The sequence below is a fragment of the Cygnus atratus genome, chromosome 5 (genome assembly GCF_013377495.2).
Source record: "Cygnus atratus isolate AKBS03 ecotype Queensland, Australia chromosome 5, CAtr_DNAZoo_HiC_assembly, whole genome shotgun sequence".
Taxonomy (NCBI): domain Eukaryota; kingdom Metazoa; phylum Chordata; class Aves; order Anseriformes; family Anatidae; genus Cygnus; species Cygnus atratus.
Window position 1 is genome coordinate 35,033,113 of NC_066366.1, and position 15,783 is coordinate 35,048,895.

General features: G+C 48.8%; 1 protein-coding gene across 1 annotated transcript in view; it reads left to right on the top strand.

Annotated features, from left to right (window-relative positions):
• The window catches only part of EPS8L2 (EPS8 like 2), a 62,423-nt gene that overhangs the window by 30,744 nt on the left and 15,896 nt on the right, over positions 1-15,783 (top strand). Inside the window, exons 4-8 of the mRNA XM_050711010.1 lie at positions 6,387-6,451; positions 11,363-11,524; positions 12,426-12,575; positions 13,061-13,140; positions 13,884-14,023. Of these exons, the coding sequence (XP_050566967.1) occupies positions 6,387-6,451; positions 11,363-11,524; positions 12,426-12,575; positions 13,061-13,140; positions 13,884-14,023 (597 nt within the window). The remainder of the gene's footprint in view (positions 1-6,386; positions 6,452-11,362; positions 11,525-12,425; positions 12,576-13,060; positions 13,141-13,883; positions 14,024-15,783) is intronic.

Sequence of the window (15,783 nt, forward strand, 5' to 3'; positions counted from 1 at the left end):
GACTAAGCCGATAACCCCATTCCTCCAGGATGTGAGTTGATCGTACCTTCTTTCTCAGCAATTCCTGTCTTTCATCCTTTCCACTCCTCAACGTAAACCCAAGCAAGATGCTCTCCATTCCAGCCAGGACTTTTGTGTGTTGCCACTAGATTTTCAGCACAGCACCCAGTTTTGAGTCCATTCTGAGTTGGCAAAATCCACCTTGTTACCTCTGCAGTGGTCTCAGCTTTTTCCATTTCTTTATGTGGCCACTGGTGCCAATGAGAAACATCATTTCCGCAGTGCTGTTTTTCTGTGAGATATTGGTGACAGATAACATTCTTCAGAAAATGGCGTTGCAGTTTTTCCCACAACTCTGGGTATGAGTCCAGATGAAAGCTAGCTGCTTAGGAAAAGACTGAACTGAATTCAGTTACAGAATCATTTACACTTTTTTTCCTGAAAGGGGTGTCCTAGGGCTCATGGGACCAAATCTCTCGAGGCAAGAGATGAGACAATTTAATGAAGAAATACAGTTCTGCATGTGTGAATATCCCACGTGGCATCCGTGCTTGAGTCATTCAAAACTTTCCAGAGTGTCTGTGCCAGACATATAGCAAATGTTTAGGCTCAGCATGACGCGACTGTGAATTACTTGTCATTGTTTTCGAGGCTGCAGCAGTGGGTCGTACCCACCACCTCTGGCCTGATGATGATCCCCACGTTATGAGGGCTTTTTGTTGCCAGACACCAAAAGCAAGGGACAAAGCTCTATTGTTTTCCCGTCTCTTTGGTTCTCTTGGCAGACAGAAGGGAAAAAGTACAGCAGTGGTCACTGTGGGTCTCACGCCAGCTTTTATCACCTTCAGATGTTTGCTGTACTTGTGCCATGGCCCTGGAGCTCTCATGCCCTTTGCAATCCAGCCTGTGTTGCATCCCAGTAGCCCTCCACCACAGCTGCCTCTAAAGGGAGAGGTGACTCATTTAAAGAGGTGCACGCTGGTGTCTGTGCTGTGACAGCAGCTGCCATCCGATCTCAGGAAAACCGTCTTTATATTCCTGTAACTCTTATTCATCACATGGGGATTATGCAAATTCCCTGCCTCCTGGGGATGCGGTATGGATTGGGTAACGTTACCATGCTCGGATCTTCTCCATTGCAAGACGCTGTAGAAATGCAAAGTATTCTAGCATGAGAGGTGTCAGATAAACTGGGAGGAAATTGCTACTGCTGCTAGCGCGCCAGTGTTCATTCATACAAAATTAAGGAGATGGAGGACAAGGCTATGCAGAAGGGCAGTGTGGGAGCCGCTCAGACACGTGTCCTATTTTCTCATGTCTTTTCTGGAAAAGGGAGTTCATCTGGCTCACATAAAGGATCTCCTATTATCCACAGAGTTAAACAGCCACAGGTCTCCATGTGGGCATCACTCTGTGTGGCATATTTGTTTCAGCCCAGCATGACCAGAGCCAGGTTTAAGCTAAGGCAAATAATGATGAGTCCAGAGAAAGGCCTACAGTGTTTCATCACACTTCTTTGAAGTAAATATACCAATAACACCCTAACTATTTCTTAAAGCTTCCACATCTCAAACAGATGTGAGCTAAGATTGCCTATTTTGTCATTTACAGCCCAGATCCTTACTTCTTCCTGCATTTAAATCAAAACTGAGCACTAGAAAAGGACATTTCAGTGTTTTGCACCTCTGCTGCCCAGGAAAGCCCAGCTGTTCTCAGGCTGTGAAGTTTTATTTTGAGGATACTAGGAGGAAACATGAAAGGAAAGTTTTCCATGGGCATAGGGGCCAGGTAGAAGCCAACACGGAGAGATTTCAGGAGAAGGAAGAAGCAGACATCTTAAAGTGAGGGACAGGAAAGAGAAAACACCCCCTTCCTCTGCCTGGGCAGCTTCTGGGATGTCACTTGAATGGCATCCTGAGACAAAATAGAGGTACATTGTTCGAGTTCTGTGGCTCTTAAAGGCAATACCCCCAGGGAGAATGAACAGAGGGAGTGGGAACCTCTGCATTTCCCCACCACACGCCACCCATGCCTTATTTTATTTCTTGCTGTCAGGTTTGTGCAGCTCCAGCTCTGCAGCAGCACCTGGCACTGGGCCTTGCCACAGACCCCTAGTGGGAGGGATGTGAGAATCCTGGCTGATGGCAGTGCTTGCTCCCGAACAGGAGCAGGCAGAAACGCCTGTCTGCCTCCCCCTCAGCCCACTCTGGCTCACAGGCTGGTGGAGAGGGAGCTCCAGGACCCCAGCACTGGCACCGGGCTACAGGGCCCTCACCAGGGCTGGAAAAGGCTGAAGGGACCTGTGGCTGGGCTCCCTCTGTAAACCCCATCTCCCCAGTATCCACCAGCTCTTGACACTGCTCAGCACCCTTCCTTTCAGAGCTGAAGATGTTTCCTGTCCTAAAGTAAAAATCCTTTGTTTCCAGACTGACTGCTTCAGTCTTTTTCCACTCCCTTTTAAAAAGGAGTGGATGGGATGTCTTGAAGTCCAAATTTGCCTCCATCCCACACAGATGGGGTGTTCTCATTTCCATTAGTGTCATCGATGTACATCAGAAATGCTTGGTGAGGAAATTGAGGTTACTGAGAGAAAAAAGTTACTCACATGAGACACAACTCCCTGCGGATGTGTGTTGCTGTGTGCCCTGTTCCAGACCTTGCCCCACATTTGAAGTAGAGCAGACTGCAATTAAAACGTACGGCAAACGAAGTGCCATTGACCCTTCAATGTGAGCCTAAGGTGGGAAGTGGCCGTGCTGAAATATTAATTCATTTCCTCAAGGTCACTCTGGGAGCTAAGGGCTGAGCAGGGAGCTGTGCTGGGTGTCTGAGGTCCTTCCCCGCCAGGCTGCCCTCACCCTGCCTCTGGCTCGGCGGTCGCAGTGTAAAGGCTCTGGCCTGGAGACCTGGAGCCTCGGCCGACGCCTAAGCCAGCGTGCCCTCTGAGAAATCGTTTCTACCTGTGCTCAGCAGCCACTTCAATGCTACCAGGACTTAGCTGTGGAGGGAAAGCACGCTACTGTGTTTTCAGTGACAGGCACAGAGGTACAAGGCTGCCCAGAGAATTTGTGGGTGCCCCAGCCCTGGAAGTCTTCAAGGCCGGGTTGGATGGGGCTAGGAGCAACCTGGTCTGGTGGGGGGTGTCCAGGCCTGGGCTACTGGGGGTTGGAATTTGATGATCTTTAAGGTCCCTTCCAATCCAAGCCATTCTGTGGTTCTGTGTGATTCTGTGAAGGTACAAAGTACACGGGTGTCCTGCCAAGCTGATGAGACACCTCTCAGGCTTGAAAATAAAAAGGGTTAGAAATCTGTTGCTATCAACCCTTGCCAGGCTTCAAACAAAAGCACCAGCATCCCTTTTCATTTCTGTCCTCTCCGGGCCCCTCTTTGTATGATTAAGATGTTCCTGCATCTGCAGGCAGTTTTGCTACCACTGCTCAGCGCTGTGTCTTTGCAGAAGTACCACGAGGGGCTCAGTTTAAAAGCTCTTCTGTGCTGGAAACTTTTGTTTCACCAGAGAAAGATGAAAATCCCAAGTTAAATCCCACAAAAAGCAACCCTTCAGGCCAGCGCTTGTTCTGGAGAGACACCTGCTGGCAGAGCCTGCAGAGCCCTAGCTGAGCTCTGAAACGTGTTCATCCTCCCTGCTGTCTCGATGGAAGTCAAGCAGAAATAAAAACATAACAGAGGTGCAAAAGAGGCCAGGGGAAAAGGTTCACGCTAAAGGGGTGGAACTCAAAGCAAGAGCGTGCTGCGGACATGCACTTGTCCCAGGGCCTGATCCCAGCTCCACCACCCCTTGTGTCTGACCAAAGCAGAGCAGTCACAGGGTGACAGCGCTGAGCAGTAAAACGCTGCACAAGACCAGCAGTGTAATATACTTGAGAGATTTGAGCTTGTTCGACCAGTTTGTAACTGCCCTCCCTGCCAGCCCTCTCATGTTAGGACAGTCAGAGAAACCCCAAATTCCCACTTGGTGTGAGCTGAATCGAAGTAAGCTGGAACAAGAGCACTCATGGGTGAGCTGGCTCGAAATCACATCTAGTTCTAGGCAGGAAAACCAAGGCATGTAACTGCATGTTACACGTGGGGGCACACACACTCCTCAGGAAGGATGTGTGGCTTGTTTGTAGAAATCCTGGCAATCGGTGCCAAGAAAGCACTTGCCTATTAGATATTTTAACTCCTGTCAACTCTCCAGGAAAGATGAGTAGCAGATTTGGGCCAGTTTCCCCTCCATTTGCACAGGATCTGCTGGCAGGTGGATTAAATATAAGCAATTCTGTTGAGAATTGAATGCTAGGAGCCCCCCAGGACTAAGCTAAAGCTCCTGATTGATGCTTTCGGGTTTTCTGCTCTTGTAACAGCAGCATGCTCTGTTCACTGCAGTTACTCCCTCCAAGTGCTTTCCCACATACAAGGTTTAAAGGAGAACACTCGTTAAGTGTTGGCCTAATTACTTCCCAGCCACTTGCCCACTTCCAGGAGTCTCTGTGGCTCCTGGTGGTTCTGGAGCAGATGTAAAGGACAGGCTTGGTAGACTTGTAGCAAATGACTCCACGGTTTAGGAGCAACCAGGAGACTGTGCTTTCCTGGGGCAAAGTGGACAGAGAGTACTTTTGTTGGGATGTAGCCAGGAGAGAACGCAAAGGCTGCCAGAGGCACTGCCTGCACTGAGTGTGACAGCTTTCCCGTATGCCGGTGCCCTGTTGTGCCTCTGCCCTCCTGTCCCGCTGTCACTGTCCCTCCCACAGCAGCCACGATAAGATGCACTTAGGCACCTTAAAAAAAAAAGAAAAAAAAGAAGGCAGCTTCTAACAATTCCTCAAACAGCACAGAAGCAGACCAGGTGCCGCTCCCTTCTGCTCTTCTTTTGATTTTATCACCCACACTCACCACTCTTCCTCCTTGCGTTGTGATGGGCACCCATCCCGCAGCCATTTTGCTGCATCCCTGCTGACGGCGGCCGGGTTCAGGGAGAGCTGCTCGAGCCTTGGGTGCATATTACCAGAATGTCTTGTAAGTCTCTGGGGAATGCTTTTCAATCAAAACGTGGCTTGCTGCTAAAAATATAAACCAAAGAAACATGTTGGGAGGTTTTACCTGGGTCTTGCACCACTTCACCAAAAGAGATAGATAGATAGATAGATAGATAGATAGATAGTTTAGAAACTGAGTTCAAATTACCAAATGAGTTTCTATGAGGATATTCTTTTTCTGGGTGCCAGTCTCTCTAAATATGAAATTTGTAAAATGAGACCACATGTTCCGTGTTTACAGGGAAAGGGAAAAAATAGAGAAGCCAAAATCCTAGAGAAGGCATTAAAGAGAGCTTTGAAGTAAACCACAAATAAACTAAGAATGATATATATTTATTTAAAACAGAAGCAGCCCCAGTGTTTGCTGTGCCATGAAATCCTCTTGGTTGTGACTATTGCTGCAGAGGACAGGATATTATAACACAGGCTATTTCCAGCTTAGGATGGGTGAAAACATATAAAATGACAATTACATTTGCTAAGCAAACCAGGGATCAGAGGATGTCCTCTGCTGGTGAGGAAGATGTTTTCAGTTTGGTTAGTCGCAAATCACTCTGAGACTTGAGACCTGGTAGTTATTCCTCTACTATGTACACAAAGTATATATATGGACTCACTGGACACATACCAATTAATTTATGAGTAAAACCTGACAGGGCAAATTCTTATAGGATTATATTCCATAGCCTCATGAAAATCCAAGCAATATATTTTTTTTTTCCAGTTGCTCTTAGTGCTGCTTTCCAGTGAGAAATGCAGGAAGTAATAAAGATTTGTTGCCTCATAAAAATATTGTTCAAGAAAGCCAGGCTCTGACTGGCTGGCCTTGATCCTTACAGCCCTTCCTATCAGCCCTACACTGTGCCTTGCCAGGAAATGTAAGAAATCAAACCAGCAACGTCACAGCGGTGCAGAGGGTTCCTTCTGGAGGACATTTAAAAGGGCTGTTGTGTCCAAACTGGAGAGTTGTTGTTGGATTTTTCTTCTTGCCACATGCACGTCATAGCCCTGTGCCAGCCTGCTAAGGTTGTTCCTCTTCTTCCCAGCCCTCTTCCACGAGTGCCCCTTGTCATTTGTTGTCTGAGGCTTCCCTGTACACAAGATTTCACTTCCTCTACAAACAGTGCTGGAATCAAATTAGCAGCAACATTAAGGGATACAACTTAAATGTGCATCCTACACACCTAATTTGCCAATCCTTGAGACAAAAGTTGATGTCCTTGATTCTCAACACTGATTGAAACTGGAAGCTCAGAGAGTAGCACCCCCATCATGAGAACTATAATTCTCCCTAATATACCAATAAACAGCCATTCAACCGAAAGCTTGTTGTCTTTTTTTTTTCAGAACAAAGGAAAAAATACTCCAACTCCAATATCATTATGCATGAGACTTCACAGTACCATGTACAGGTGAGTATGCAATGAAATTTTATGGGACTGAGAGGCCTACGTCAGTGATAGATGCTGATAATAAAATGTATTTCATTTGTCCTGGAGTTTATTAGGTCAAAGACCAGCTGGGAACCTTCTTACAATACACAAGTGTTGCTCTCCACACCCTGGGAGAGGCAAACAGCAAAGTTGTTTCATTCTTCCTTAAGGGAGGTGGGACTTCCCCGTTGCCCTATTTCTTTTTCCCAGCTCCTGCATGTAGATAAATTTGCCTCCTGAGCTTCCCTCCAAGGGGTTGTAATTTCTAGCTCCTGTACTGCAGGGCATGCCTGCAGACAGCCACCCACTGTAATTCCCCTCCTTGTGCTGTGGGACACCCAGCCAGCCTGGAGCAAGTGGCTGAGACCACACAAGTCCTCTCCATCCATGGAACACACTGCTGAAGCTGGGATCCTCGGGGCCTCTCGGATTCCTTTGTGACAAAGAGGGATGAAAGGAAAGAGCATATGTAGGTGAAGCACAGGAGTTTGTTCACCAAAGATGCTTTGAGGAGACAAACTAAAGGACTAAAGGAGAGCAAACTGCAGGAGAGCAGCAGAAGTCCTGAGATGATTCCTCTCCAAAGACTGACCTCACTCCTTCCTACGAGTCAGAGGCTTCGGGCTGGACTGGATCCCTTTCTCTCCTCTCACATACTGCCTGCTCTTTCTAAAAGTAATATCAGCTCTCCTGCTCCTTTTATTTCTCTGCTGCTCGTCTCCAACTCCTACCTTTGAAGAGCAGCAGTTGTTCCATTATGGTATGACACTGTCTGAAAATCAATGCAAATAGATTCTGGTATAGCTCACAAATCCTTCCACAAGGCTACAGTTTTCCAGGGCACAATTCTGGGTGGTGTTTAAATGCTATAGCAAAACAGAGGCTTTGATGGCTTCTCCCACCTTGCATTACACATCTTATCTGACCCTACGACTGTTCCTAGCTTGGATCCCTCACACTTATTTGAACTTGAAGAGTGGGAAAGACTCCATTATTAGACAGGCTGCTTTGGGGATGGGGGAAGAGACAGGGAATGGTTGCTGCTTCTGCATGGCTGGCCTGTACCAAAGGCTCAGAAGTTACTGCCGTGTCCCCTGTCCTTTGCTGGGCTATGTCGAGGATGAGTGTCTGGGGACAAAGAGGTCAAGGCTTGTTGTGAGCCAGCACTAACCAGTCATTCGGCTGGACATGGTCATTACAGCCAGCAGATGGGGAATGGTTGACAGGAAGCGAGGACAAAAAGCAGTAATTAAAGAACATGAATTTGGTTTAATTACAGATGGACCTCTTTTCTACTTCAAATTTAAATTGAAAATGGCATGCAAATCCATCGTCTATCAAAAATACAAACGATCAAGATTCAGCAAATTAAAACGTTTAGTAATTGGGGGGTGGAGAACAGAAAAAATACGTTAAAAAGACAAGGGAAATTCAGTAAGAGGAAACAGGAAACGGAGAGGCTGTGGTCCTCTCCCTCCTCTGCATTTGAAGGAGAGTAGTGGGAGCTGCTGTCCCGCTTGTTTCTCTGTCCTTCAAACCCTTCTTGACAGACAGATTAAAAACACTGTTCCACAGTGGTTACAGGAACTCACCTGCCCAGAAAACACTGACCACATTGACTATCATCTTTCAGCTCTCCCTCAGCTACTCTGTCCTCTCAAGTAATTCAAAACCCTTCAGCCATGACAGGCATTCAGCCAAATTCATCCCCCAGTGTCACAGACATCCACTTAATGAGAGGAGCCGGCCTGGCTGCCCGGGGCCTGGTGATGCCTGGAACGCAACGTGCCGCTGCCAGCCAGCAGCCTCCGTACCACGGGAACTCTGCCCAGCTGGGCCATTTGTCACTGAAAACCTGGCAAGGCAAGAGGGGAAAACAGTTCATGAGGTTCATGTTTAGTAGATAGGGTCCTCTCTTCTCTGATTTAAGGCCCCAGTCCAGCAGAGAGCTTAAGAACACAGTTAAAAATAAAGGGAGCTGCTCATTTGCCTACAATGAAACTTTGACTTTTAAAAACACTCGTTTGGAAGGAGGCCCTGGCTTCCACCTGAGATACTAACTCAATCCACCCCATCAGTGGCCTGGCCAGCCATCCCCATCAGCAAGTCCTAACAAATAAAGTCACTTGTGGAGTCAGAGAAGGGACTTTAAACAGTGACACGTACATTAATTCTTTATTAATTATGCCATATGCCACTCATTTGTGAGTTTCTACCTTGAACTTTGACCAAGACAAACAGGACTTCAGTGGCAAGCAGTGAGGCAGGAAGAGGTTTCCTTATATGAGGCATTTTACACCCTTAAAGTAATCTATAAGCTGATCAAAGTTTAAAAGTGGAGAAAATCATTGCCCATTCTTATAAAAATTACCATATTTGAATCTCTGTCTGGATGAAAGGGGTTTTTAGTGGGATAAAGGTAAGAACCAGCTTCTGTCCCCGCTCGGTCCACCAGTATCTACAGAAAATGGAAAGGAAAAAATATTCTAATGAGTCCTAGTCAGACAAGTAGCTTTCGTTTCCACGAAAATTAACTTAACAGTAAATAACAAAGGAATTTATGAAGATTGTAAACCTGGCAGTTAAAATAATACAGCAGATAAGATTCCTGTCAGCAGGTATAAACCAATTCCTTTCACTGCTCCGCAGGCAGAGGGTTTGTCACCTCTGCGTGGATAATATTGACTTTGCAAATACCTTTTCATGCAGCATTTTACAATTACAGTAACACATACCCAAGCATGTTCTTCATATCTGATTGGACGGCTAATCTCAGCTTTCGGTGGAGCTGCTCAAATACCTGCCAGGAATTTTATTTAGATAGTGCCTCACCCCATACCTTTGCTTTATGAGCACAGAACTGGGTCTTCACTTAACCTCTGAAGTGTTTATCCTCTTCTCTGGTCTATCCATTCATCGCAAATTATCCAACAACCACCTGAACAACAAATTGGTCACCACAAATTCTCTCCACCCCTAATGCCCACTGCCGAATGTCATGCTTAAAGACTCAGCCTGGGTTTTTACAGGTAGAAGGGACTTCCTCCCCAGAGCACTGCTCTCTTCCTCCTTTGCTGCTCTTTGAGACACCTGCCTATTGTGGACATTAACCACAAGGAGCTGAGGCTGGTACCGGGAACAGACACATTTCCCCCCAGCTCTTTTTCGTTCTCTTCTTGCATTTTGCAGCTCTTGCTCGCCAGTCTTCTTGGACACAGACTGTGTTTCTGCACTGTCTGGACCCTGACCCTTGCTACAGCACCACTGTAGCAAAAAGCACCAGAAAGAAACTGCCTGAGCCCTAAACCTGTTATGTGATCACTGGGAGAAGGCACAGGTCTTTCTGCCAGAGCAGTTACAGCACCACTGCACTTCTGCTAACTAGCCTGACTCAGCAGCAGCATGTCAGTGACCCTAATACTATTAAGAAGGGGAATTGGGATGTGGGGGGAATTGGCTGAATGAGAGAGATTCCAGGGAAGAGAGACGGAGCCAGTAACTGTCCTGATAAGCCTGCTGGCAGCAAGAGGCCCCCAACATCAGCAGGATGTGTTGATCAGGCCTGTAATGTGCCCTTCCGAAAAACTCCCGCCTTCCTCTCCTGGAGGAAGTTGGTTACAACAGGGAAAACTTTCAGCTGCTTTCCCACTCCGGCACGTTCTCCTTCCTATCTCACTGCCAGGAACATAGCAGAGCAGCACAGGGAACAAGGTGAAATGGGACCGTTTCCCTCTGCTTCCCCAGTACTTCCCGTTCCCTGATGTCACCCGAACACGTGGCCTGACCGTGCTGTCACTGACATGGGGACAACAGGCACAGATAACCCGGCTGCTCTGAGCTGGCTTCTCCTGCCTTGCAGTCCCCTCTGCTGGCAGAGCACGCTCTCCCCATCTGCGGAGAGCACCACTTGCTCTCACCAGCTGGCCAGCAGCACCGTGAGCTGTTGATCAGAGAGGAGAGAAATTAGTTACCTGGATTTCTGGAGGGGCCTTCGCCCACTGCTGGGGGCACGTGTGCACCGTTTGGATGCAGCAGACACGTCTTTCTGTAACTGCCTCCCTGCCCGGCCCTGCCGAGCACTCCCTTCACGTGGAGCCCCACAAGCAGTGAAAAGCCTGCAGGTGCAGCTCGGTTACACGGACTCTTCATAAACTGAACGGTGCCAAGTGCAATGCTTGGAGCGTTGCACGCTTCAGGACACAGGGCAGGGCTGGGAAAGCATGCGAGTGCAGTCATGTCTGGGACATGACCATCTCAGCACACATCAGCCAGCACAAGAGGGGAGGGCAGCATGGAAATCAGGCTGGAAGTGGGAAGAGCCCCAGGCCAGGTCTATGGGGCAGGTGGAGGGAGGGAGGAAGACCAGGGTAATCTAGCAAAGCCACAGTGCAGGACAGAGGCAAGTACCAAAATACTCCTTTATACAGTCAGAGAGGCCCCTTTTCACTCCCACGAGAGCTGATTTGAGTGATTTTGGTGGGAAAGCAGCATGAGGGGATTGAAAGGCTGGAGCGGAGTCAGCTGTCAGGCTTGGAGCTGTCTTGCGGTTTCAGAAAAGCCAGGGGACTGACTCGTTTGTGCAAAGCACTTGCAAACATGCACGCTGGATGGCGGCCAGAGCTGCTAGAATTGGCATACGATGAGATAAATATGCAAGCAGTGAAACTCGTTATGAAAACCTTTGCTGTGTTACAAAACTCTAATCTTTCACCACTGTGAACGGCCTGGTACTAATAACCAGAACGAACACGTTCCACAGTGACTCTTCCGTGCCCGTGCAATAAAGAACAAACAGCCCAAACCTCTAGAGATGGTTTCACCAGTGATTTATGACACAAGCAGCATCAAAGCTTTTTCACCTGTTTTCTCCTCTTTCCCTCCCACCTTCAGCACTTGGCCACCTTCATCATGGACAAGAGCGAGTCCATCGTGACGGTGGATGACGCCATCCGAAAACTCATACTGCTCAACTCTAAAGAGAAGATCTGGACGCAGGAGATGCTGCTGCAAGTGAACGACAAGTCCATCCGCCTGCTCGACTGCGAGTCGCAGGTACCCAGAGCGCTCTGTGAGGGCGCAGGTTAACCTGGGGCGTGCAGTATCCTCTTCCCCTTCTGCTTTGGGGAGCCATTTGTGAGGAACCCAAACAAGGGGGGATCGCTACCAAAATCCACTCCGGGGTATGCAGGGGCTGGCTGACTGTAATTCAAAGGGCAGGCAGGTGTGGGCTGATTTATTCATGGCTCCAGAGCACAGAGACTCCAGATGGAAGATACCTTGAGCTGTGCTCCAGGCAAACAGTAAAACTGCTTTCTGTGGGAGTGATGCAGATTTACAGGTCCACAGAGACCTGCATATAGCATGAGCAGAAAGGGAAGGACCTGTTAATGGTATTAGAATAACACGCAGGGTCCCTTGCTTGAGAACAGTGCCCCATTTTGATAGCAATACATGTACGTGCGCACAGGGCACCTAATCTGATGGGAAAGAGCAGCCAGACAGAAGGAGAAGGGGGGTACTGCGCTAAGTTTAGCAGGGAGAAACTAAAAAAGATTTGCCCAAGGTCATCCAAGAGTCAATGGAAGGGCAGACTCCTCGCTGCCCTTACCCTGAAAGCATCTCTCCGCTGGGATGCTGGGATGCATGATACTGGGGCAGGTAAAGCACACCAGTAAGATGACAGTGAGCAAGAGAGCTCAAGTTGTTCAAGTCTCCCACTGGGTCCCCATATTCAGGAACTCAGGAGAACAAGAGTTCTGTTTTCCATCCACCTCTTTCCTGGTCCTACGTAGTCCCAAGCCACTGCCCCTTTGCAGACTGCCACATGAGTATTTGAAGAGCCCAGCAAAACCCTGCTGAGAAGCACAAGCTCTGTCAGGTCTCTCTCCTTAAGAAGGGATCCCAGGAGTTCAAGAGATCCCCGTTGCCCAGCCTCTTCTTTCTTCCTTTCCAGGAGGAGCTGGAGGACTTCCCGCTGCCGACAGTCCAGCACTGCCAGACGGTGCTGAATCAGATGCGCTATTCCTCCATCCTCCTCCTGGTGTGCCAGGATTCGGAGCAGCACAAACCTGACATCCACTTCTTCAACTGCGACGAGGTGGAGGTGAGCAGAGCCCTCCTTGCCAGCGGGATGCGAGTGGGGTGTGCTGTGAGATGGGGCTACTGTGGCCTGCAGCTGGCTTTCCCAAAGGAAGAGGTCCATCCTAAGCCATCTCTCCCACTCGTGGCAGCAGTGCCTTCAGGCACGGCCATCCCAGCAGCACAGCATCCGACTGCACCTTGTGCTGCACAGGCACTCGCTGCTTGACCCCCTGCCAGACTTTTCCAGGCTCTGACAGCAGAGGAAGCCATGAGATGCCCTAGAGGCCTGCCCAGGTATCGATGCCTTCACATTAACCTCTCAAGGCTCCTGCCTCCCCAACACTGCCAGTCTTGTGCAGCTTACACCACAGCCAAGCAATCGGGTAACAGAATGAGATATGCTCCTAGCTCTCTGCCAGCCATTTCTTCCTTTGCCCACTTGGAGCCTTCAATTCAAATTTGCCAAAGCACAGCCCTTTAGTAAAACATCCCTGTTTTATCTTTAAGGCGGAGATGGTCCATGAAGACATAGAAAGCGCCCTGGCAGACCACAAGCATGGGAAGAAAGTAAGACCACAGACGCTTAAGTAAGTACTACAGGGTAGAGCTGGGAGTAACAAAATCCCCCAAATCACATCCCTTGCAGAGAACACTCAGAGTGCAGTGACTGCCAGGCCAGCCTCCCTCTTCAAGAGGACCCAGACAAGAAGCTCACTCGTGCGGGCTTAGCTGAGGTTCGCTGCTATTTACAAAAAGGATATGAATTTTGGCTGTTCTTTGCATTTCCTTGCTCAAAATATATCCTTGGTTTACATGCCTGGGAACGGAGTCTCCATCTCACATAAACCACCCCTAGGAGATTTTACACCCTGAAGCAAATCACTCCGAGGGAACTCTTCTGCTGACAGACTTCAAAGCAGGCCTCCTGGCTGCTGTGATATACCCCCCCCAATGGTTTGTGCTGCTGACTCTGTGCAAGGAATCTCACCAGCCTCACAGACACTCCCTGCTCTAAAGCACCAGCCGAAACAGCCCTACACGGCTACCAGCTGGTGTGCGCTGGAAGAACAGGCCTTCCAGACCACACGCTGCAAGCTCCATTTAAACCAGTCAGGTGCTGCAGCTCTCCTTACCCAAAGACGCTTGCTGTCCCCTCACAGCCACCCCTCCCAAACCTGCAAGCCTCAGGGCACGGGGGAAAGGCAGCCAGAGCACACAGCATCACCCCGAGCACGTACCCCTGCTCAGGCTAGTGCATTCGCACACTGCTCTCTTGGAAATAGGATCGTCAGCCTCTGACAGGGGTTGTTCTCTGTTGTTTGCCTTGCAGAGCAAACCAAGAAAAGATCAGGCAGAGACAGTCTATCCTCCCACCGCCACAAGGGCCGGCTCCCATCCCGATCCAGCACGACATGCGAGGGCCAGCGATGAACAGGAACCGGGTGGCACCCCCTTCCCAGTATGAACCAGGTACTGGGAGAGCTCAGCGGGTCTGTCCTGAGGATGGCAGCTCGTTAGCCTGGGCAGCCCACCCTCCTGAAACAGCCTGTGGTCATTTCACCCCCAGCATCGCTGCCCAGTGTCTTTTCACTATGTTATGAAGCAACAGTAAAGACACTGAAATTCCCAAAAGAGGTGACACGCTGTTACCAAACAGCAATCGCATGAGGCTTGGACCAGGCACTGCTGATCTTAAAACGTACAGACAAGACAGATCTGGCCAGAAAGGCACATCCCTGGCCCTACTGACTTCACAAGAACCAAGATTTCACCCACAGAAGTCAGGTGGTTTGCACGAATACCAGAGTGGAGGGTAAAAAGGCAGATCTGAACTTACCCCATACTCCAAAACCATCCCAACTTCATCCCAGTTTGAGCTGTCTGGAGAAAACTTGTAGTTCTCTTTGGATAAAGAAGTTCCCAGTAACAGAAATAAACTCCTTCTCTGAAATAAAGCTCAGATTGACTAAAATGACCAGCAAACTCTAACCCTTTCTTACCACTGCCAATTGTACCAGCTTCTCTTGGGATTAATTTCTAGGCTCAAGGAAAATCTATAAGCAGGGTACAGTAAGAAACTCTGAATACCAGTTGAGGAGAGCAAACACTCATTTCCCTCGGCTGAGAACTGAAGCCAAGCAGATGATCCAGCCTCTTGAATGAAGAGCCTATTTTAGGTCCAGCTTTGCATAATGAAAATCAGATTTCTATTTCAGAGCTGGATCATCTCTCAACATCTATATTCTGATGCACAGCAGTTTTCCGTGTAACAGCCACCCTTAACCCTGCCCTCCCAGTAGGCTTAACATAAAGGTTTAAGTCTATTGCTCCCACCAGCACAGCTGGGCATTTACTCAGGCAGGATGTCTGGATCTGAGAAAAGAGAGCCCGGCACAAAAGCAGGAGTCAGGAGAAAGCTTTGAATGATGCCTGTTTGCTGGGATCATTTCTCCTTTGAAACGTGCCTTACTGCTTTTTCTACAAAACCTGTCAAAATTAATCATCTCATCTTAATGCCTAAAGATGACGTACAATTTCCCCAGCCCTCTGCAGAACTGCCTCCCCAATTCTCCCACTTGATATATCCCGCTGCCCGAACATTAGCTGTGCTGGCCTTTTCAGAGCCCATTTCACTGAGCTGACACATTATTGTTGTCACAAGAGGCCGCCTGAGCAAGTGCTCACGCTGAAATATTGCTGTCCCACTGAGTGTCTGCCTTCTGGAAGCTGGGAGGTACCTGTGGTTTTTATTTTTGCGAGTTTTTTTAATAGTGATTAAAAACACTTGAGACATTGCACATGAGTTTGTAGAAAAATGCTGTTTTTCGCCTGGGCCTGCCTAAATATCAATCATGCAGAATTCCTGGTGTGCTGTTTTCTAGCAAGGGGCCATTGCATTCCTCTCCAGGTCTTATTTCTTCTTTCTTGATGGGCAGCTAGCTGAGCTGGCATCCCTGCCACAAGCAAGGCTCCTGCAGGGAGCAGGGGGTTAGAGGAGAGGGTTGGAGCCGCTCTGACCCCACGTGACGTACCTGTGGAGTGCTCAGCAGTGCAAGGGGCAGCTCCTTGGCAGGTGTAAGGCAGCTTAATGCGTCAAAGGCAAAGGAGTCAGTGACTGGCAGCCGCTGGGACCTGGGCGTGCAGGTCTCTGCCTGTACCAGCAGCTGGCTGCTCCTCACCATTCATCCAGTGCTGGTGTCTGAAAACATGCAGCATACTGACACACAAGG